This window comes from Mizuhopecten yessoensis, unplaced genomic scaffold (genome assembly GCF_002113885.1).
Source record: "Mizuhopecten yessoensis strain PY_sf001 unplaced genomic scaffold, ASM211388v2 scaffold9685, whole genome shotgun sequence".
NCBI classification, from domain to species: domain Eukaryota; kingdom Metazoa; phylum Mollusca; class Bivalvia; order Pectinida; family Pectinidae; genus Mizuhopecten; species Mizuhopecten yessoensis.
The window spans coordinates 1,296,500-1,319,904 of record NW_018408171.1 but is presented as its reverse complement, the minus strand read 5'-3'; the positions used below and the strand labels follow the sequence as shown (position 1 = coordinate 1,319,904).

At 37.0% G+C, this 23,405-nt stretch overlaps 1 protein-coding gene across 1 annotated transcript; it reads right to left on the bottom strand.

Moving 5' to 3' along the window:
• Positions 1-2,436: 2,436 nt before the first annotated feature.
• LOC110458675 (caseinolytic peptidase B protein homolog) lies at positions 2,437-23,259 on the bottom strand. Its single transcript, XM_021510516.1, has 15 exons — positions 22,964-23,259; positions 21,910-21,958; positions 19,576-19,662; positions 17,794-17,897; positions 16,708-16,836; positions 15,592-15,689; positions 14,342-14,456; positions 8,463-8,540; positions 7,568-7,623; positions 6,043-6,087; positions 4,756-4,917; positions 4,387-4,543; positions 4,061-4,134; positions 3,617-3,841; positions 2,437-2,688 (listed from the first exon to the last, which is right to left on the bottom strand). The coding sequence occupies exons 1-15, from the start codon at positions 23,247-23,249 to the stop codon at positions 2,437-2,439; spliced, it is 1,917 nt and encodes a 638-aa protein (XP_021366191.1). The 5' UTR covers positions 23,250-23,259.
• Positions 23,260-23,405: the final 146 nt, after the last annotated feature.

Here is a 23,405-nt window from a genome sequence, read left to right as displayed (position 1 = left end):
ACTGCTCATGTCGGCCTCAAACCTGCGACCCAGTGGTGAAGGGCTAGTTAGTGGCAGCAGAATGACAGACGCCTTAATTACTTAGCCACTAGTTATCACCTAACGCACTTGTAAAAGTGTATTATAGGTTGTGTATGAATACACTACTTATCACTATAGTGTACTTGTGTAACAGCTAAGGAATATGAGGGGGAAATACTGCCTTAAAGCAAGTTAGCTTTACCAGTGATACAGTATAACCTGGGGACCCACTCACTAGTTCAGCAACGTCGAGCATGGTCAGTAGTTGGATGGACGACAGCCTGCAGGTTACACTTGTAGGTATTGTACTGGGGTAGTTATCACTTTGTGTACTTGTAATAAGTGTACTCTAGGTATTGTACTGGGGTAGGTATCACTTTGTGTACTTGTAATAAGTGTACTCTAGGTATTGTACTGGGGTAGTTATCACTTTGTGTACTCTAGGTATTGTACTAGGGTAGTTATCACTTTGTGTACTTGTAATAAGTGTACTGTAGGTATTGTACTGGGGTAGGTATCACTTTGTGTACTTGTAATAAGTGTACTCTAGGTACTGTACTGGGTTAGTAATCACTTTGTGTACTTGTAATAAGTGTACTCTAGGTATTGTACTGGGGTAGTTATCACTTTGTGTACTTGTAATAAGTGTACTCTAGGTATTGTACTGGGGTAGTTATCACTTTGTGTACTTGTAATAAGTGTACTCTAGGTATTGTACTGGGGTAGTTATCACTTTGTGTACTTGTAATAAGTGTACTCTAGGTATTGTACTGGGGTAGTTATCACTTTGTGTACTTGTAATAAGTGTACTCTAGGTATTGTACTGGGGTAGTTATCACTTTGTGTACTTGTAATAAGTGTACTCTAGGTATTGTACTGGGGTAGTTATCACTTTGTGTACTTGTAATAAGTGTACTCTAGGTATTGTACTGGGGTAGTTATCACTTTGTGTACTTGTAATAAGTGTACTCTAGGTATTGTACTGGGGTAGTTATCACTTTGTGTACTTGTAATAAGTGTACTCTAGGTATTGTACTGGGGTAGTTATCACTTTGTGTACTTGTAATAAGTGTACTCTAGGTATTGTACTGGGGTAGTTATCACTTTGTGTACTTGTAATAAGTGTACTCTAGGTATTGTACTGGGGTAGTTATCACTTTGTGTACTTGTAATAAGTGTACTCTAGGTATTGTACTGGGGTAGTTATCACTTTGTGTACTTGTAATAAGTGTACTCTAGGTATTGTACTGGGGTAGTTATCACTTTGTGTACTTGTAATAAGTGTACTCTAGGTATTGTACTGGGGTAGTTATCACTTTGTGTACTTGTAATAAGTGTACTCTAGGTATTGTACTGGGGTAGTTATCACTTTGTGTACTTGTAATAAGTGTACTCTAGGTATTGTACTGGGGTAGTTATCACTTTGTGTACTTGTAATAAGTGTACTCTAGGTATTGTACTGGGGTAGTTATCACTTTGTGTACTTGTAATAAGTGTACTCTAGGTATTGTACTGGGGTAGTTATCACTTTGTGTACTTGTAATAAGTGTACTCTAGGTATTGTACTGGGGTAGTTATCACTTTGTGTACTTGTAATAAGTGTACTCTAGGTATTGTACTGGGGTAGTTATCACTTTGTGTACTTGTAATAAGTGTACTCTAGGTATTGTACTGGGGTAGTTATCACTTTGTGTACTTGTAATAAGTGTACTCTAGGTATTGTACTGGGGTAGTTATCACTTTGTGTACTTGTAATAAGTGTACTCTAGGTATTGTACTGGGGTAGTTATCACTTTGTGTACTTGTAATAAGTGTACTCTAGGTATTGTACTGGGGTAGTTATCACTTTGTGTACTTGTAATAAGTGTACTCTAGGTATTGTACTGGGGTAGTTATCACTTTGTGTACTTGTAATAAGTGTACTCTAGGTATTGTACTGGGGTAGTTATCACTTTGTGTACTTGTAATAAGTGTACTCTAGGTATTGTACTGGGGTAGTTATCACTTTGTGTACTTGTAATAAGTGTACTCTAGGTATTGTACTGGGGTAGTTATCACTTTGTGTACTTGTAATAAGTGTACTCTAGGTATTGTATGCTATGTACTAATAACAAACATTTTCTATCAACACAAGAATACACCAAATTCAGATCTAATATGGTCACTAATTTGCGTCAAACTCCTGTTTTTTGGGATTGACTGAAGATGTAACTATGGTAACTCCTTTTGATCAATATCACTAAAGTGAGAATATTTGCAGGCAAGGAAATGCATATATTTAAACAGCCATTCTGAGGCCAGTTAACAGATGCATGCTACATACATATCCACAGTCGGACTTGAACTGGTAGCAAGCGCCAATCGATCAGCAGTAGACCCTTTGTAATATTGATAGTTAAATATTTCTATTGAAGACTATTTATATTCTGTAGTAAAAGGATTACTGCTATCCTGTAAGTTTATATCCACATATTCATTTTTCCTGCCCTGCTTTAGAAGTTGTAGTTTTATAGTGGCCACTTCCTTGCTTCCGTCGGACGATGGCACTGTGCTACCAGACTTGGTCATGTCTGGTGCATTGACGGCAGAAATGTTAATAACACAGCCTTTGTTTATCAGCTGCCTCTCATGTGCCATAGCTAGCTGGGACACCACCCTCCTCTCAACCTCAACAAAAACAAACAGGTTGCTTTATAATTAGAAACTGTCAATTTTGTCTTTAATCACATTAAAATCAACAATAGAAGGTGAAAAACATTCAACTTCATTGAAAATAAACCTTCAGTAAATTTGAATCTGAGGTACAATAAAAACAATAACTTTTCTAACTATTTATGGATAGAACCCTTCTTAAAAACATTCCAGATTGCTTAAATACAAAATTTGAGTAATGAAATAACAGAATTATTGATTAATTTCGGATGAAATATTAGCCTCGCGAAACTTGCTCAAACTGATCAATTTTCCCTTTGACAGTATTTGATAATCGGATTATGGGTTGAACTTCAGCAAAATAAGCATGTGCTAGCAAAACCAAGTAAGGCGTATACCATCCTGCCAGTACAGAGTGTGAAACGTTCCTATCACGTCATATCAAAGGCCCATAACTCTGTATACAGGGGATCACAAGAGCTTAGGTATTGTGTCAGTGTTGTATAGCAGGTGTTTTAGTTGTAAATCAAAAAGAAATCACTGTATTATATATCCTGACATATTTTACAAACACAGATGACGATTAGTGTTCACTATAGTGTGTATAATTGACCTGGACTTGCAGTGATCATTGACAATTTCTTGTATTACTAATTGACCTGGTTCCGTAGTGGACTTAACTCGTACTTAACAGTTTTAGATGACAATGACAGATTTACCTCTAGCCTCCTGTAGATGAACTTACCTCGTAATTAATTGACCTGGCTCCGTACTAGTGGATTTACCTCATACCAAACAGTTTCAGATGACAATGAGATTTACCTCTAGACACCTGTAATCTTACCTCATATTTAATTGACCTGGCCCCGTACTAGTGGATTTACCTCATACAAAACAGTTTCAGATGACAATGAGATTTACCTCTAGACACCTGTAAACTTACCTCATATTTAATTGACCTGGCCCCGTAATGGACATCATAGCCTTCAGCCAGGACATCAACCACACTATGGTCCCAGATTAGTTTGATGTTATGTTTCGTTTTAGCTTGTTCTGACCAAAATTCCAGCTCCTTGGTCACAAGTTTACTTAGCTCAGATCTCGAAAATGGTAAAAAATAAACCACTTCATTTATCCTTCCAAGGAACTCATCTCTTCTGAAGGCTCTCTGAAAGGAAAACAAGTCTTCTTCCATATAAAGGATTGCTCCTTGACCAACAACATTGTATGCTAACAGTTTCACAAATGAGAAACTTCAGGTTCATATAACAAGTGATTATTATAGTTCTAACATTATCTTTTGACTGTAGTGTCTATTTATTGTCAGTAGAACTGCTGTGGAAACTTGATCAATTCCTCACTACACAATATCTACGTGTAACATTACCTTTAGGATCGGACGTACAACAATGTCTTTAAACCTCCTAGATATGGTGATCCTCTCAGTAGCCTCCAGGTCCTCTGAGCAAGGAAAAAGCAACTTAAACTCGGGTGTATGCCAATTTTTCAATAAAAATACTAAAATAAGACAATCAGATAATTACTGAATTTAGAGGGGTTTTTTTCATAGCACCGTTATGTTGGAGCTAGATCAGAGTTTTATGAACATTAAAATTTCTTGTAGATATATAACTAGATATAACAATTATTTTGATTGTTTTTCCTGTTATGATAAGCTATTAAGGACAATGCAGTGTGAAATGCGACACCCACCCAGTTTTCCCACATGTTTGTGCTTGGACAACTCAGATGCTTCCTGTCTTAGGTGAAGGGCGTGGTTAGCTATCTCTTCGCTGGCAAGGTTGGATGTCATAATAAAGATGGCATCCTTACAATCAATGGTCTTCCCCTTGCCATCTGTGAGGCGACCCTTCAATAGACGGGAAACACATTTGATTCTACAATTTTTTTCTAACTAGATATTCACCCTTATATGAGATACAACTAGAAGCTGATGCCATGTTAATAAAAGGGTGAATATAGTTACCTGTATATATTCTTTTTAATTTAGCACTTATAAGCAATATTCTCAATTGATATGGTCCTACCATCCTAAGAAACAATTGAACGTCCCTCACTAACCTCGTCAAACAGCTGAAGCATGATGGTCAGTATATCGGGGTGTGCCTTGTCCACCTCATCGAACAAGACAACAGCTGTTGGACTTTCCGTCAGTCTCTTGGTGAGCTGTCCACCCTCTTCATGTCCTACATAACCAGGAGGCGAGCCGATAAACTTAGCAACCTGTGGGTCATAAACAATCACACAGTCAACCACGGGTTCAAGGCCACGGGGGTTCAAAGTTCAGAATTTATTGAAATTTATTGTTATCAGATATTCTTTATAAAATAACATCCCAACCTAGTTGAAGTTCACCAATAAGACACTCCGATTCCTAATACATGTAATGCAGCTTTTGCCCTCTGATTATCCAACCTTTGATATTTTTTGTATTTACCTTCACTGGATTGGGGGTAAGTAAACTGAACTAAACTTATGCTCAACACCAAAATTTGTCATTCTAGCAAATGTAATTATATCCCATGTTCTTGCAAAATATCTAATTTCATAACAATCAGTTGAGTCGCATGAACCAAGAATTTAGAAATCCAGAAAATTATTTTCTATACATTTATATACTTATGATTACCGTTTGATTGAAATCCCCTAACAAGAGGCCCAATTGGCCTGCATCGCTCACCTGGTATACATCTCACACTTGTAACATTAAAAGTGATCTAAAATAAGCTACAGGCAAAATATCAGTATTTATGATTAAAATTCATTCAAAAGAACCTGTTAATTTTTTTTAAAACATTTCACCCCTGTGATTGATTAAGTCATTATGTTGAACAAATTTTATAGCCTTTCATCTCAGGATGCAACTTGCAAAGTATCAACATCCTGGGACCCATGGTTATTCAGAAGAGGGCGTTTAAAGATTTAAACAAATTTGACCCCGTGACCTTGAATATAAGTCAAAGTCATTCACTCTAACAAACATAGTAGCCCTTGATCCTAGTGTGCTACTGACTAAATATCATCACCCTAGGCACTTTGGTTATTCAGAAGAAGTTGTTTAAAGTTTTTAACATATTTGACCTCTGTGACCTTGAAAATGGGTCAAGGTCATTAATTTTAACAAACTTTGTAGCCCTTCATCCCAGTTTGCTTCTGGCAAAATATAGACACCCTAGGCCTTTCGGTTATTAAGAAGAAGTCGTTTAAAGTAAAATATTGACGCCGGATGGACGGCCGGACGCCGGACGCCGGACGCCATGGCACAAGCTCACTTGGCACTTCGTGCCAGGTGAGCTAAAAACTAAATCATGAGAAACAAGGTTCCAGTGTAGGATCAAGTTGTCTTACCTCGTGTTTCTCCTGGTACTCTGACATGTCTATCCTTATGAAGCCCTGTACAGTAGAGGAGGACATATTATAATCCCTCTACAGGTAAAACTCTATACAGGTAAAAGTCTATGTAGGTAAAACTCTATACAGGTAAAAGTCTATGTTGGTAAAACTCTTCATAGGTAAAACTCTATGTAGGTGAAACTATATACACGTAAAACTCTATGTAGGTAAAACAATATACAGGTAAAACTCTATGTAGGTAAAACTATATACAGGTAAAACTCTATGTAGCTAAAACTATGTAGGTAAAACTATATTCAGGTAAACAATATACAGGTAAAACTCTATGTAGGTAAAACTCTATACAGGTAAAACTCTATGTAGCTAAAACTATGTAGGTAAAACTATATTCAGGTTAAACTATGTAGGTAAAACTCTTCATGGGTAAAACTCTATGTAGGTAAAACTCTATACAGGTAAAAGTCTATGTAGGTAAAACTCTTCATAGGTAAAACTATATACAGGTAAAACTCTATGTAGGTGAAACTATATACAGGTAAAACTCTTCATAGGTAAAACTATATACAGGTAAAACTCTATGTAGGTAAAACGATATACAGGTAAAACTCTATGTAGGTAAAACAATATACAGGTAAAACTCTAAGTAGGTAAAACTATATACAGGTAAAACTCTATGTAGGTAAAACTCTTCATAGGTAAAACTATATACAGGTAAAACTCTATGTAGGTAAAACTATATATATATACAGGTAAAACTCTGTGTAGGTAAAACTCTATGTAGGTAAAACTCTCTACAGGTAAAACTCTACAGGGGTAAATCTCTATACAGGTAAAACTATATATAGGTAAACTCTACACAGGTAAAACTATATAGGTAAAACTCTAAGTAGGTAATTTCTAAACATTTTCTTCAGGTTGGTAAGTATGGATTATGAGAAGTGTCTAAATAGGTAACATTCTGTATAGGTAAAAGTAGAAGTTTGCCAATAGACATATCATACATACTGGTATAGGACATATGGAAAATTATAAATGAGTTATTAACTTCAGTAAAAATACAGACCCTAACATCAAAGATTGTAGCATTACAAAATCAAATAATGTTCACTGAATTTAAACTTTACATGCTTCTAGCTTACCATTACAAGGTATATTCAGTTATGAAGACAACCTTTATCATACTTTTGAGTCAAATCCATCACATGTAATGAATGATTGACTATGGAACTTTATATGTTATGATTGTCAAATAAAGGTGATCGTGTTTTATATATAAACTCCTTTTAAAATGTTTTCAGATCTGTGACAGAGTTTCTCTCTTTTAAACACTTTGAACAGTTGACTAGTATGGTATCTGGATGTAGATAAGTCAATGTTTGTGAACAGGTACTAACTCAAAATAGTGTGAGTATTTTTAATTCATATGATAAAATATCTTGTGGAAAAACAAATATCATTTGCATACATAAGTGTAGGTGAAATTTCTTAGAGGTAAATGAAGAGAAATAAGTGTACAAACCTTTTTCACATCCTTATGTAGATACCTGGCACACTGTTTAGCTAATTCGGTTTTACCTGTAAAAAATGTCTTGGTTATTACATGACTTTCAGAAGTAAACATGATTGCATGAAGTCTTATTTATAACATAGAAGTCATTTTAAGTATGATTTTTTTTCTGGCACAGCAGATTGTAAATTCAATTATTTGTGTGGTAAAAATATTTCAGCACATTTTATACTTTTGAATTAAAAAGTACTACAAACATGTGAATATAAAATCCTCATATTCCTGAATAAACCATTATGCAAGTAAGTTGAAATGTCTAGGAGTGCGCTATAGAATTATCATCTTTCCAGTCTAAATGACTCCTATGACTGCATACTCCTAGACAGATTTCAGATATTTCTATGTATGATCTGTTCAGTATCGTTGATGCCAAATGATGTCAATGTAATTACCTCTCTGGACCCCAGAGTGCTATATGTATTATATGTTGGTCGTGTCTCTCTGGACCCCAGAGGGCTATATGTATTATATGTTGGTCGTGTCTTTCTGGACCCCAGAGTGCTATATGTATTAGATGTTGGTCATGTCTCTCTGGACCCGAGAGAGCTATATGTATTATATGTTGGTCATGTCTCTCTGGACCCGAGAGTGCTATATGTATTATATGTTGGTAGTGCCTCTCTGGACCCCAGAGTGCTATATGTATTATATGTTGGTCATGTCTCTCTGGACCCGAGAGTGCTATATGTATTATATGTTGGTCGTGTCTCTCTGGACCCCAGAGTGCTATATGTATTATATGTTGGTCATGCTAAAAATCATGTACAGAAGAAGTTGAGATAACAATACTTATAGTTTATAAAAATCCATTTTGTAAATCGTTATAAATATTTATTACTAGTTTTACCTATTCCTGAAGATCCCATGAATAGAAACACCAGAGGATGGTCCTCATCGTACCAGCCGTTCTCCTTTCTTCTGATAGCTGTGGAAGGTAATTACATGTACAATGATAATGTATACATCCAAAAACACAATTCTGTATGATCACAAATCAGTATCTATCTCAAAATGTTTGCTACAAAATAGAACTAGCATGATTTATGCACAATTTACTTGCTTGTTTGGTGATTCAGTCATGATGCTAACATTTCATGTAACACCAGTACTGTTATACCCACCAGTAGCCACAGTATTGATGGCACCATCCTGTACAATGATGTGTTACCATTATACCCACCAACAGCCACAGTATTGATGGCACCACCCTGTCTGATGATGTGTTACCATTATACCCACCAGTAGCCACAGTATTGATGGCACCACCCTGTCTGATGATGTGTTACCATTATACCCACCAGTAGCCACAGTATTGATGGCACCACCCTGTCTGATGATGTGTTACCATTATACCCACCAGTAGCCACAGTATTGATGGCACCACCCTGTCTGATGATGTGTTACCATTATACCCACCAGTAGCCACAGTATTGATGGCACCACCCTGTCTGATGATGTGTTACCATTATACCCACCAGTAGCCACAGTATTGATGGCACCACCCTGTCTGATGATGTGTTACCATTATACCCACCAGTAGCCACAGTATTGATGGCACCATCCTGTCTGATGATGTGTTACCATTATACCCACCAGTAGCCACAGTATTGATGGCACCATCCTGTCCAATGATGTGTTACCATTATACCCACCAGTAGCCACAGTATTGATGGCACCATCCTGTCTGATGATGTGTTACCATTATACCCACCAGTAGCCACAGTATTGATGGCACCATCCTGTCTGATGATGTGTTACCATTATACCCACCAGTAGCCACAGTATTGATGGCACCATCCTGTCCAATGATGTGTTACCATTATACCCACCAGTAGCCACAGTATTGATGGCACCATCCTGTCTGATGATGTGTTACCATTATACCCACCAGTAGCCACAGTATTGATGGCACCATCCTGTCCAATGATGTGTTACCATTATACCCACCAGTAGCCACAGTATTGATGGCACCATCCTGTCTGATGATGTGTTACCATTATACCCACCAGTAGCCACAGTATTGATGGCACCATCCTGTCTGATGATGTGTTACCATTATACCCACCAGTAGCCACAGTATTGATGGCACCATCCTGTCTGATGATGTGTTACCATTATACCCACCAGTAGCCACAGTATTGATGGCACCATCCTGTCTGATGATGTGTTACCATTATACCCACCAGTAGCCACAGTATTGATGGCACCATCCTGTCCAATGATGTGTTACCATTATACCCACCAGTAGCCACAGTATTGATGGCACCATCCTGTCTGATGATGTGTTACCATTATACCCACCAGTAGCCACAGTATTGATGGCACCATCCTGTCTGATGATGTGTTACCATTATACCCACCAGTAGCCACAGTATTGATGGCACCATCCTGTCCAATGATGTGTTACCATTATACCCACCAGTAGCCACAGTATTGATGGCACCATCCTGTCTGATGATGTGTTACCATTATACCCACCAGTAGCCACAGTATTGATGGCACCATCCTGTCTGATGATGTGTTACCATTATACCCACCAGTAGCCACAGTATTGATGGCACCATCCTGTCTGATGATGTGTTACCATTATACCCACCAGTAGCCACAGTATTGATGGCACCATCCTGTCCAATGATGTGTTACCATTATACCCACCAGTAGCCACAGTATTGATGGCACCATCCTGTCTGATGATGTGTTACCATTATACCCACCAGTAGCCACAGTATTGATGGCACCATCCTGTCTGATGATGTGTTACCATTATACCCACCAGTAGCCACAGTATTGATGGCACCATCCTGTCTGATGATGTGTTACCATTATACCCACCAGTAGCCACAGTATTGATGGCACCATCCTGTCTGATGATGTGTTACCATTATACCCACCAGTAGCCACAGTATTGATGGCACCATCCTGTCTGATGATGTGTTACCATTATACCCACCAGTAGCCACAGTATTGATGGCACCATCCTGTCTGATGATGTGTTACCATTATACCCACCAGTAGCCACAGTATTGATGGCACCATCCTGTCTGATGATGTGTTACCATTATACCCACCAGTAGCCACAGTATTGATGGCACCATCCTGTCTGATGATGTGTTACCATTATACCCACCAGTAGCCACAGTATTGATGGCACCATCCTGTCTGATGATGTGTTACCATTATACCCACCAGTAGCCACAGTATTGATGGCACCATCCTGTCTGATGATGTGTTACCATTATACCCACCAGTAGCCACAGTATTGATGGCACCATCCTGTCTGATGATGTGTTACCATTATACCCACCAGTAGCCACAGTATTGATGGCACCATCCTGTCTGATGATGTGTTACCATTATACCCACCAGTAGCCACAGTATTGATGGCACCATCCTGTCTGATGATGTGTTACCATTATACCCACCAGTAGCCACAGTATTGATGGCACCATCCTGTCTGATGATGTGTTACCATTATACCCACCAGTAGCCACAGTATTGATGGCACCATCCTGTCTGATGATGTGTTACCATTATACCCACCAGTAGCCACAGTATTGATGGCACCATCCTGTCTGATGATGTGTTACCATTATACCCACCAGTAGCCACAGTATTGATGGCACCATCCTGTCTGATGATGTGTTACCATTATACCCACCAGTAGCCACAGTATTGATGGCACCATCCTGTCTGATGATGTGTTACCATTATACCCACCAGTAGCCACAGTATTGATGGCACCATCCTGTCTGATGATGTGTTACCATTATACCCACCAGTAGCCACAGTATTGATGGCACCATCCTGTCCAATGATGTGTTACCATTATACCCACCAGTAGCCACAGTATTGATGGCACCATCCTGTCTGATGATGTGTTACCATTATACCCACCAGTAGCCACAGTATTGATGGCACCATCCTGTCCAATGATGTGTTACCATTATACCCACCAGTAGCCACAGTATTGATGGCACCATCCTGTCTGATGATGTGTTACCATTATACCCACCAGTAGCCACAGTATTGATGGCACCATCCTGTCCAATGATGTGTTACCATTATACCCACCAGTAGCCACAGTATTGATGGCACCATCCTGTCTGATGATGTGTTACCATTATACCCACCAGTAGCCACAGTATTGATGGCACCATCCTGTCCAATGATGTGTTACCATTATACCCACCAGTAGCCACAGTATTGATGGCACCATCCTGTCTGATGATGTGTTACCATTATACCCACCAGTAGCCACAGTATTGATGGCACCATCCTGTCCAATGATGTGTTACCATTATACCCACCAGTAGCCACAGTATTGATGGCACCATCCTGTCTGATGATGTGTTACCATTATACCCACCAGTAGCCACAGTATTGATGGCACCATCCTGTCCAATGATGTGTTACCATTATACCCACCAGTAGCCACAGTATTGATGGCACCATCCTGTCTGATGATGTGTTACCATTATACCCACCAGTAGCCACAGTATTGATGGCACCATCCTGTCCAATGATGTGTTACCATTATACCCACCAGTAGCCACAGTATTGATGGCACCATCCTGTCTGATGATGTGTTACCATTATACCCACCAGTAGCCACAGTATTGATGGCACCATCCTGTCCAATGATGTGTTACCATTATACCCACCAGTAGCCACAGTATTGATGGCACCATCCTGTCTGATGATGTGTTACCATTATACCCACCAGTAGCCACAGTATTGATGGCACCATCCTGTCTGATGATGTGTTACCATTATACCCACCAGTAGCCACAGTATTGATGGCACCATCCTGTCTGATGATGTGTTACCATTATACCCACCAGTAGCCACAGTATTGATGGCACCATCCTGTCTGATGATGTGTTACCATTATACCCACCAGTAGCCACAGTATTGATGGCACCATCCTGTCTGATGATGTGTTACCATTATACCCACCAGTAGCCACAGTATTGATGGCACCATCCTGTCTGATGATGTGTTACCATTATACCCACCAGTAGCCACAGTATTGATGGCACCATCCTGTCTGATGATGTGTTACCATTATACCCACCAGTAGCCACAGTATTGATGGCACCATCCTGTCTGATGATGTGTTACCATTATACCCACCAGTAGCCACAGTATTGATGGCACCATCCTGTCTGATGATGTGTTACCATTATACCCACCAGTAGCCACAGTATTGATGGCACCATCCTGTCTGATGATGTGTTACCATTATACCCACCAGTAGCCACAGTATTGATGGCACCATCCTGTCTGATGATGTGTTACCATTATACCCACCAGTAGCCACAGTATTGATGGCACCATCCTGTCTGATGATGTGTTACCATTATACCCACCAGTAGCCACAGTATTGATGGCACCATCCTGTCTGATGATGTGTTACCATTATACCCACCAGTAGCCACAGTATTGATGGCACCATCCTGTCTGATGATGTGTTACCATTATACCCACCAGTAGCCACAGTATTGATGGCACCATCCTGTCTGATGATGTGTTACCATTATACCCACCAGTAGCCACAGTATTGATGGCACCATCCTGTCTGATGATGTGTTACCATTATACCCACCAGTAGCCACAGTATTGATGGCACCATCCTGTCTGATGATGTGTTACCATTATACCCACCAGTAGCCACAGTATTGATGGCACCATCCTGTCTGATGATGTGTTACCATTATACCCACCAGTAGCCACAGTATTGATGGCACCATCCTGTCTGATGATGTGTTACCATTATACCCACCAGTAGCCACAGTATTGATGGCACCATCCTGTCTGATGATGTGTTACCATTATACCCACCAGTAGCCACAGTATTGATGGCACCATCCTGTCTGATGATGTGTTACCATTATACCCACCAGTAGCCACAGTATTGATGGCACCATCCTGTCTGATGATGTGTTACCATTATACCCACCAGTAGCCACAGTATTGATGGCACCATCCTGTCTGATGATGTGTTACCATTATACCCACCAGTAGCCACAGTATTGATGGCACCATCCTGTCTGATGATGTGTTACCATTATACCCACCAGTAGCCACAGTATTGATGGCACCATCCTGTCTGATGATGTGTTACCATTATACCCACCAGTAGCCACAGTATTGATGGCACCATCCTGTCTGATGATGTGTTACCATTATACCCACCAGTAGCCACAGTATTGATGGCACCATCCTGTCTGATGATGTGTTACCATTATACCCACCAGTAGCCACAGTATTGATGGCACCATCCTGTCTGATGATGTGTTACCATTATACCCACCAGTAGCCACAGTATTGATGGCACCATCCTGTCTGATGATGTGTTACCATTATACCCACCAGTAGCCACAGTATTGATGGCACCATCCTGTCTGATGATGTGTTACCATTATACCCACCAGTAGCCACAGTATTGATGGCACCATCCTGTCTGATGATGTGTTACCATTATACCCACCAGTAGCCACAGTATTGATGGCACCATCCTGTCTGATGATGTGTTACCGTTATACCCACCAGCAGCCACAGTATTGATGGCACCATCCTGTCTGATGATGTGTTACCATTATACCCACCAGCAGCCACAATATTGATGGCACCATCCTGTCTGATGATGTGTTACCGTTATACCCACCAGCAGCCACAGTATTGATGGCACCATCCTGTACAATGATGTGTTACCGTTATACCCACCAGCAGCCACAGTATTGATGGCACCATCCTGTCCAATGATGTGTTCCTTCAGTCGCTGCTCCAGAGGAAACTGTCTTCTCTCTTCTGCTGCTTTCTGTTCTTGTATGACTTTAAACTGTGGGAAACAAAACAGTACAGATAATCATTATAAAAGGTAAAGTGAAAATAACAGTCCATCATAAAGAATTGTCACAGAAATTCTATGCCAAATTAATCTGCTTAAAATCTTTATAGGTGCTGCCTGTATACAATACATTTATATGTTATAAAAGTTTATCATATTTTAATAACACACCATTTACAATAAAAAAAATAACAAAGAAACAATCAGTTTGTGACAATACAAAGCATTATTTGATTGTGATGTCATTTGTAATTGGCCTAACACAGAGATGTTTGATTGGACACTGTTATTTGTCAATCCAGCCATTCAAAATGTGTGCTTGTAAGTTAGGGATGTATCTAATAGAAAAAGTTTTGTTCTTGATCAATATTACTTATATTTTAAACCTTTCATCCAACGTTAATAATTTGTTATAGAATCATTTCAAAATGATCAATAATGTTACAACAAGTAGTTTTGAAGTGTTTAAAGTAAAAAGTATTAAACGTGTCTTGTATGCCACAAGCCAATGATAATTGGTGTTAGGAATATTCTTATCATAAACATTTCATATTGACCTTGATCAACATTGAGATAATTCTACATCAAAATATCAAGACAGCTATAGATCAAATTCCAGGTCAATGAAGAAATGAACACCTGACATCATTGATCACATGATGTAAGATTGATTTCTTATTACAGTACTATCTATATCACTTCTTTTATACTAATGACTGTAACATTACGATACCGTTAGCTACAAGTGTTAAGATAGTTCTTAGGAATATGCTCAAAGTTATTTGAAAGTGAAAGTAGAACTTACATACTGATCATTACGACGGCAAAACAAAATCTTCTCAAATTTTTTCAACACGCTGATATAAATAACAATGAACAAATTATTTCAATTATTACTTTATCAGTTTGTATTTATATTTTTCCATGTTTCCACTGATTAATATGGGGCATCTCACTTCCGGTTCAGACAACATAAAAACGATCGAAAACAGCTTGATCGGTTATTATGATATATCTGTTATTATGATATTTTTCTCTGGCAAATAGAATATCATAATAAGCGGGTTCCACTGTATAACTTTGTTTTATATGGCTACATATTTGAGGCCAAGGTGAAGAAAATAACCTTTTCTGTTGCCTCCTGGATCGCCTTCTTCATCAAACTGCTCTTGGCATATTCAACAGGAGTATGGCCATTTGCATTTTCCAATGTTGGATCAGCACCTTAACATTAAGAATAAAAATAATATATATTGAAATAATAAACAGTAAAGCTTGTTTAATTCAAAAGTGTTAGGTCCAGGAAACATGTAGGAGTTCGATCAGGATCTCAAGTTTTGCTAGAATGATACTTGCTTATTTTTATTGGATTTTAATTTCGCAAAATTTCAAAAGTCCCAAGGATTTATGAATTAAAGGCAATAGATATTTCCTTTAGTTACAAATAACAATGAAGGATCAAATTTGTTTTTCTTTATGCGACTACCCAAAAAAATATGAAAATGATAAGGAAGATCATACATGTAGTATAAATGAACATATTCAAGAAGTATGAATGAAATTAATTAATGTAAAAACAATTATTTTTTTACTTCATAGGTATTTTGTGAAGTTTAAACCTCATTATTCACATCTGAATACAAATTTTCAAACTTCTTTTCATGTACTCAAGAGAATAAGGAACTTGTCTATACAATGACAAGAGTCCTACAAGTCAGGACTGAATAAATTGTTTGTATTATATTAGGATGGGCAAGTTATTCATCTGTGTTTTAGTTAAAACATTCATCATATAAACTGATTTAAATGTAAACTTCAGAGAGTACAGGTGATAGAAGCATTGATACCTACCTCAGGGAGTACAGGTGATAGAAACATTGATACCTACCTCAGGGAGTAAAGGTGATAGAAACATAGATACGTACCTCAGGGAGTAAAGGTGATACATTAATACCTACCTCAGGGAGTAAAGGTGATAGAAAAATTGATACCTCCCTCAGGGAGTAAAGGTGATCCATTGATACCTACGTCAGGGAGTAAAGGTGATAGAAACATTAATACCTACCTCAGGGAGTAAAGGTGATACATTAATACCTACCTCAGGGAGTAAAGGCGATAGAAACATTGATACCTACCTCAGGGAGTGAAGGTGATAGAAACATAGATACCTACCTCAGGGAGTAAAGGTGATACATTGATACCTACCTCAGGGAGTAAAGGTGATAGAAACATTAATATCTACCTGCTTGTAGGAGCTCCTTGACAATGTCAACGTCGTCAACGAGGACAGCATAGTGGAGGGGTGTACAGTCCTTGAAGTAGGCCCTCTGGTGGAGCCGGTCACTGAACTCTTGTTCTCGTATCATCAACACTGCAACACAATTCAGTAATCACCAAGTCGATAAATAACTGAATCATAACCACTGTCATACTAGTTGTTCTCTACAGCTACTTGTTACCAGGGTTCTCATGATGAAACAATGCTTAATTACTACATGTATTCTGATAAAATATAACTGCAAGTTAGCAATATTAACAGATGCTATTCCTCTAGGTTCTCCAAGAACTTCATTTATGTTTTCTTTGAATTCAAATATAACTGCTTCAAAAGTTAACAACATCAAACCAATCAAAAAAAAAATTATTTCTATAGAATGAATCTGCTTCTATCGGCAGTCACAACGCCTCATCCCACAAAAGCAATATTATACAATATAATATCAATAATAATGTATTCTATACTGAATGGTCAATGGAACAATGGGTCAGTTATCCTGTTTCCCCAACAATGACTACTATCTCTCAACCCTTCATTTATCTCTGTGACCAACAAATTTCAGCAAAAAAATGTATAGCAAGATTTTTCACAAACAGTCTATTAAGACTGACAACATATTATTTTCAGTTTCAGTATTCCAATGTACATTCCGTAATGTATATTACTAGAATTGTAGATGTGATTTTTTTTCACATATTCCTTGATGAACAATTTTGAAGTTTCATAGTTCAGGCCATTAACAGGAAATTTCAACATCAAACACAAACAAAATTCCTTTTCTGATTTTATAGTTTCCATTTTTAATTATTGACAAAAAAGTAAACAATTATGTATGTTCATTCAATGTTACTCTTAGTCTAGGACCTCAGCTGATTCAAGATAATAAAATCAATCTCAACTTCTCCGACTCCAGGCAGTAGAGCAGCTAATGTGGTGTTCTTGTGAAAAAAGAAGATTTTTTAAAAATTTATGATATTATAATAATTTCACTAAAACATTTCTATCAGATACTTGGAACAGGGCGAGCATCTTGCTGTGATCACCACCTACCATGCATTGTGTTGAACCGCCTCTCCCTGGCTATTGTAACGTGGTTGGTATATTCATCACGTGCGCTAGGGTCTGCCCCAGCCTTCAGTAGTAACTTTACAATTCTAAATTTCAAAACAAGAAAATTATATCAAGATATATTCACATGATATGAAACATATTTTTGAAGATTGTAATGATATTAAATATTCCTCAACATCATGTAAATGCTTTGATCATAACTCAACTGATATACAAAGCAGGTCTCTGAAAGTTGATCTTTCCATAGTATTACATTGAGCAACAATTACCAGTACATATATAGAGGATCTGTCATAAGTTTCCCTTCATATCATAAATCTAATATGAATTAAGGGAAACGAATGACAGATTCATTTTTTCATATTTTACAAAGTAAACTGTATAATTGTGATCTGAAACGAATATTTTGCACTTGGCCGCCTATGAAACGATGAAAATGGCGTCCGCTTCACAATGATGTGACGTCACATTGATTGTTCCTATTTGATTGTGACGTCATTTCTGGAGTGATTTCTGGAGTATGACAGAAGTATATTGTAAGGAGCATTCCACAAAAGTTGAAAATACTACCACAATTTTTATATATGTAGGCAGCTGTAGAAACTGACTTTCAATTTTCAGTGACTTTGTCTTTTTAACCTTCAATGAAATCTCTAAATAGTTTGTTGTGCAAAGGGGTCCTGTAACATCTAGACAAGTTAACTGGGTAACAAAAGGCCTGTATAAAGTTTAAAGTTAACTGGGTAACAAAAGGCCTGTATAAAGTTTAAAGTTAACTGGGTAACAAAAGGCCTGTATAAAGTTTTAAGTTAACTGGGTAACAAAAGGCCTGTATAAAGTTTTAAGTTAACTGGGTAAAAAAAGGCCTGTATAAAGTTTTAAGTTAACTGGGTAAAAAAGGCCTGTATAAAGTTTAAAGTTAACTGGGTGAAAAAGGCCTGTATAAAGTTTAAAGTTAACTGGGTAAAAAAGGCCTGTATAAAGTTTTAAGTTAACTGGGTGAAAAAGGCCTGTATAAAGTTTAAAGTTAACTGGGTAAAAAAAGGCCTGTATAAAGTTTTAAGTTAACTGGGTAAAAAAAGGCCTGTATAAAGTTTTAAGTTAACTGGGTAAAAAAGGCCTGTATAAAGTTTAAAGTTAACTGGGTGAAAAAGGCCTGTATAAAGTTTAAAGTTAACTGGGTAAAAAAGGCCTGTATAAAGTTTTAAGTTAACTGGGTGAAAAAGGCCTGTATAAAGTTTAAAGTTAACTGGGTAAAAAAAGGCCTGTATAAAGTTTTAAGTTAACTGGGTAAAAAAAGGCCTGTATAAAGTTTTAAGTTAACTGGGTAAAAAAGGCCTGTATAAAGTTTAAAGTTAACTGGGTGAAAAAGGCCTGTATAAAGTTTAAAGTTAACTGGGTAAAAAAGGCCTGTATAAAGTTTTAAGTTAACTGGGTGAAAAAGGCCTGTATAAAGTTTAAAGTTAACTGGGTAAAAAAAGGCCTGTATAAAGTTTTAAGTTAACTGAACTGACCAAAGTAATTCAATTAAGTTTGAAAAAAAGTGGGTTTTCTATTCATCTTAGTAGTGGCTTTGAACTTAAAGTATCCGACATGGAAGTTTGAGTTTGATTGGTTCAAGGGAGCTAAGGTTTTGAGTGGGGACAAATCTTCTGGTGAGGTGCTAATTCATGACATGAGCTGACTTCAACCTTTTGGTCTGTTGAGCCAAACAATGCTCCATCCTATTGAAGGAGATATCATCGTATAAATAAATCTCACCTGAGATTTCCATTTATAACAGCTACGTGGAGTGCTGTCCATCCAAGTTCATGCCTCTGATTTACATCAACACCTGTTTTCAATAACCTGGAAATGAGTAGCAAAGAAAACAAATGAGAAAGTAACATCAGTAACATCATTTAGTGACATCATCAGAAACATCATCAGTAACATAGTAACATCATCAGTAACATCATCAGTAACATAGTAACATCATCAGTAACATAGTAACATCATTAGTCATATCATCAGTAACATAGTACCATCATTAGTCACATCATCAGTAACATAGTAACATCATCAGTAACATAGTAACATCATTAGTAACATAGTAACATCATCAGTAACATAGTAACATCATCAGTAACATAGTAACATCATCAGTAACATAGTAACATCATCAGTAACATAGTAACATCATCAGTAACATAGTAACATCATCAGTAACATCGTAACATCATCAGTAACATCATTAGTCACATCATCAGTAACATAGTAACATCATCAGTAACATAGTAACATCATCAGTAACATAGTAACATCATCAGTAACATAGTAACATCATCAGTAACATAGTAACATCATCAGTAACATCATTAGTCACATCATCAGTAACATAGTAACATCATCAGTAACATAGTAACATCATCAGTAACATAGTAACATCATTAGTAACATCATCAGTAACATAGTAACATCATCAGTAACATAGTAACATCATCAGTAACATCATTAGTCACATCATCAGTAACATAGTAACATCATCAGTAACATAGTAACATCATCAGTAACATAGTAACATCATTAGTAACATCATCAGTCACATCATCAGTAACATAGTAACATCATCAGTAACATAGTAACATCATCAGTAACATCATAAGTCACATCATCAGTAACATAGTAACATCATCAGTAACATAGTAACATCATCAGTAACATAGTAACATCATCAGTAACATCATTAGTCACATCATCAGTAACATAGTAACATCATCAGTAACATAGTAACATCATCAGTAACATAGTAACATCATCAGTAACATCATTAGTCACATCATCAGTAACATAGTAACATCATCAGTAACATAGTAACATCATCAGTAACATAGTAACATCATCAGTAACATAGTAACATCATCAGTAACATCATTAGTCACATCATCAGTAACATAGTAACATCATCAGTAACATAGTAACATCATCAGTAACATAGTAACATCATCAGTAACATCATTAGTCACATCATCAGTAACATAGTAACATCATCAGTAACATAGTAACATCATCAGTAACATAGTAACATCATCAGTAACATCATTAGTCACATCATCAGTAACATAGTAACATCATCAGTAACATAGTAACATCATCAGTAACATAGTAACATCATCAGTAACATAGTAACATCATCAGTAACATCATTAGTCACATCATCAGTAACATAGTAACATCATCAGTAACATAGTAACATCATCAGTAACATAGTAACATCATTAGTAACATCATCAGTAACATCATCAGTAACATAGTAACATCATCAGTAACATAGTAACATCATCAGTAACATCATTAGTCACATCATCAGTAACATAGTAACATCATCAGTAACATAGTAACATCATCAGTAACATAGTAACATCATTAGTAACATCATCAGTAACATAGTAACATCATCAGTAACATAGTAACATCATCAGTAACATAGTAACATCATCAGTAACATCATAAGTCACATCATCAGTAACATAGTAACATCATCAGTAACATAGTAACATCATCAGTAACATAGTAACATCATCAGTAACATAGTAACATCATCAGTAACATCATTAGTCACATCATCAGTAACATAGTAACATCATCAGTAACATAGTAACATCATCAGTAACATAGTAACATCATCAGTAACATAGTAACATCATCAGTAACATCATTAGTCACATCATCAGTAACATAGTAACATCATCAGTAACATAGTAACATCATCAGTAACATAGTAACATCATCAGTAACATAGTAACATCATCAGTAACATAGTAACATCATCAGTAACATAGTAACATCATCAGAAACATCAATGTTCCTTCTGTAATTTTACACGATAAACAAGTATAGAGCTACACTTTTCACCAAATTTGTTTTCTTGTTCACAGATGTATATTTTAATATACAATGTAAATTGAAATTAATGAAATAAATACATTGAACATTTAATAGTCCTTTTGTAAGAGGGAGCAGAAACTGAAATATTTTCTTCAATTTATCCTTAGTATGAATTACCAGTTGTTTCTCTAAAAAAGTTTTATTTTCATGATACATGTTATTTGTTACCTTTCAATTTCTCTTACATTTCCTTGTTTTACAGCCAGGAGGAACTTTTCTGGAAATTAGAAAGAAAAAATCATTCAGAACTCAATGACACTTAGACTATGACAATGACACCTAGAACTGTAACAAAACACCTTAATTATATGCCTGAATACAATACTAACTTTTTATATTGATCAAATCAATAAATTCACAAGCTTAGAACTTGACATAGATGAAATACAGTTTATTCGTGGCACATGCACACAAAAAACAAGCCATATATCATCACTTCAAATATTTAGTAACTTTGTGAGAATTTTAAATTTCTTTTGACCTCTACAACCTAGAAAACCTGTATTAGGTCATTCATTTGAACAATCCAATAGCATAGCTTAAATATCATTGCTGTATAGGCACCTTTTAGTTTAATGCTCTTTTTGCAGAAATGTAAATGTAAATCATGACTGCCTATCGACTGTTTTGAGTGTGAGAGTTGTTATGTCTGTTATTAGCCTTGTCGTTCTATCATTTGTACATAAATCATCATTATTCGTTGTTAATAAACATAATAGGAAGTATTCATTGGTGTCGTCTTGTATATATATATAAGTTACACACGCTGGGTTGGTGCTTTGAAAAAAGGGAGGAATAGTGTAAAAGATGTGCATTGATTAGGTTGCCTTACAAGCGTCAGCTGAAGGGAATTTCCCTTTGGCTCAGCGGTAGAGCATCGGGCTGGAGAATCAAGGGTAGCGGGTTCGACTACACTATATCTTTACCACTAATGACTTCCTCGTCCTATTACACATTTATATAGGAAAATGAAAGTAAATGTATAGTGCATCCAACCATAACCTAGAGTATAACGGAATCTCGCAAATAAGAGACAGTCTTGAAAAGTCGAAGGATTTCACGACCTGGTGTTCCTTGTGGACAATACACCCGTTAATCGTTAATGAGGAATGAGCTGACGCAATAATATAACGAGGTTTCGATAGCAGTCAATACTCACTAACAGACATTCAATTCTGCCTGCATTTCTCATAAACCCAGTATAACACCTATCACGACTTACGATTGTTGTCATTCGAGCCGTCATCACAAAATGCAATGGATAGAAGTGAGACTGTTGGCAATACTGATCCAAATGCGAATTTCATATGCCCAGCTCGAGACCATGTTATTGGAAATCCTGCAGCTATTAGCCAACCCTTGTTGTAGTTGACGTGTTTATCTGGTACCAATTTAGAAACACTATTTTTCAAATATAACCGATAGTTGTTAATGGCTTTTGAATTAACACGAAATTTAAGAACAGACAATGTCCGAAAAAGCTGTCTGCAAAAATTCGAGGACGCCATGCCGGCAGATGTCACGTTCACTTACGGTTGCCGCAAAATTGTTGTTTTTCATTGTCACATTGTTATATTTACCGATGTATCAATCAACCCATTGGTAGTTTATAATGTTTGAATATTATTGTAACATATAATTTAATTATGACTAAAATTGACTGT

Bases quoted from the DNA above. Each gene is read 5' to 3' on its own strand.
- LOC110458675 (XM_021510516.1), bottom strand. From the start codon at position 23,249: ATGGCGTCCTCGAATTTTTGCAGACAGCTTTTTCGGACATTGTCTGTT. The intron at 6,088-7,567 runs GTTTGTACACTT...TCTACTGTACAG, and splicing joins TACATAAGGATGTGAAAAAG to GGCTTCATAAGGATAGACAT. The intron at 2,689-3,616 runs GTAAGTTTACAG...GTTTTTGTTGAG, and splicing joins CCAGGTCAATTAAATATGAG to GTTGAGAGGAGGGTGGTGTC.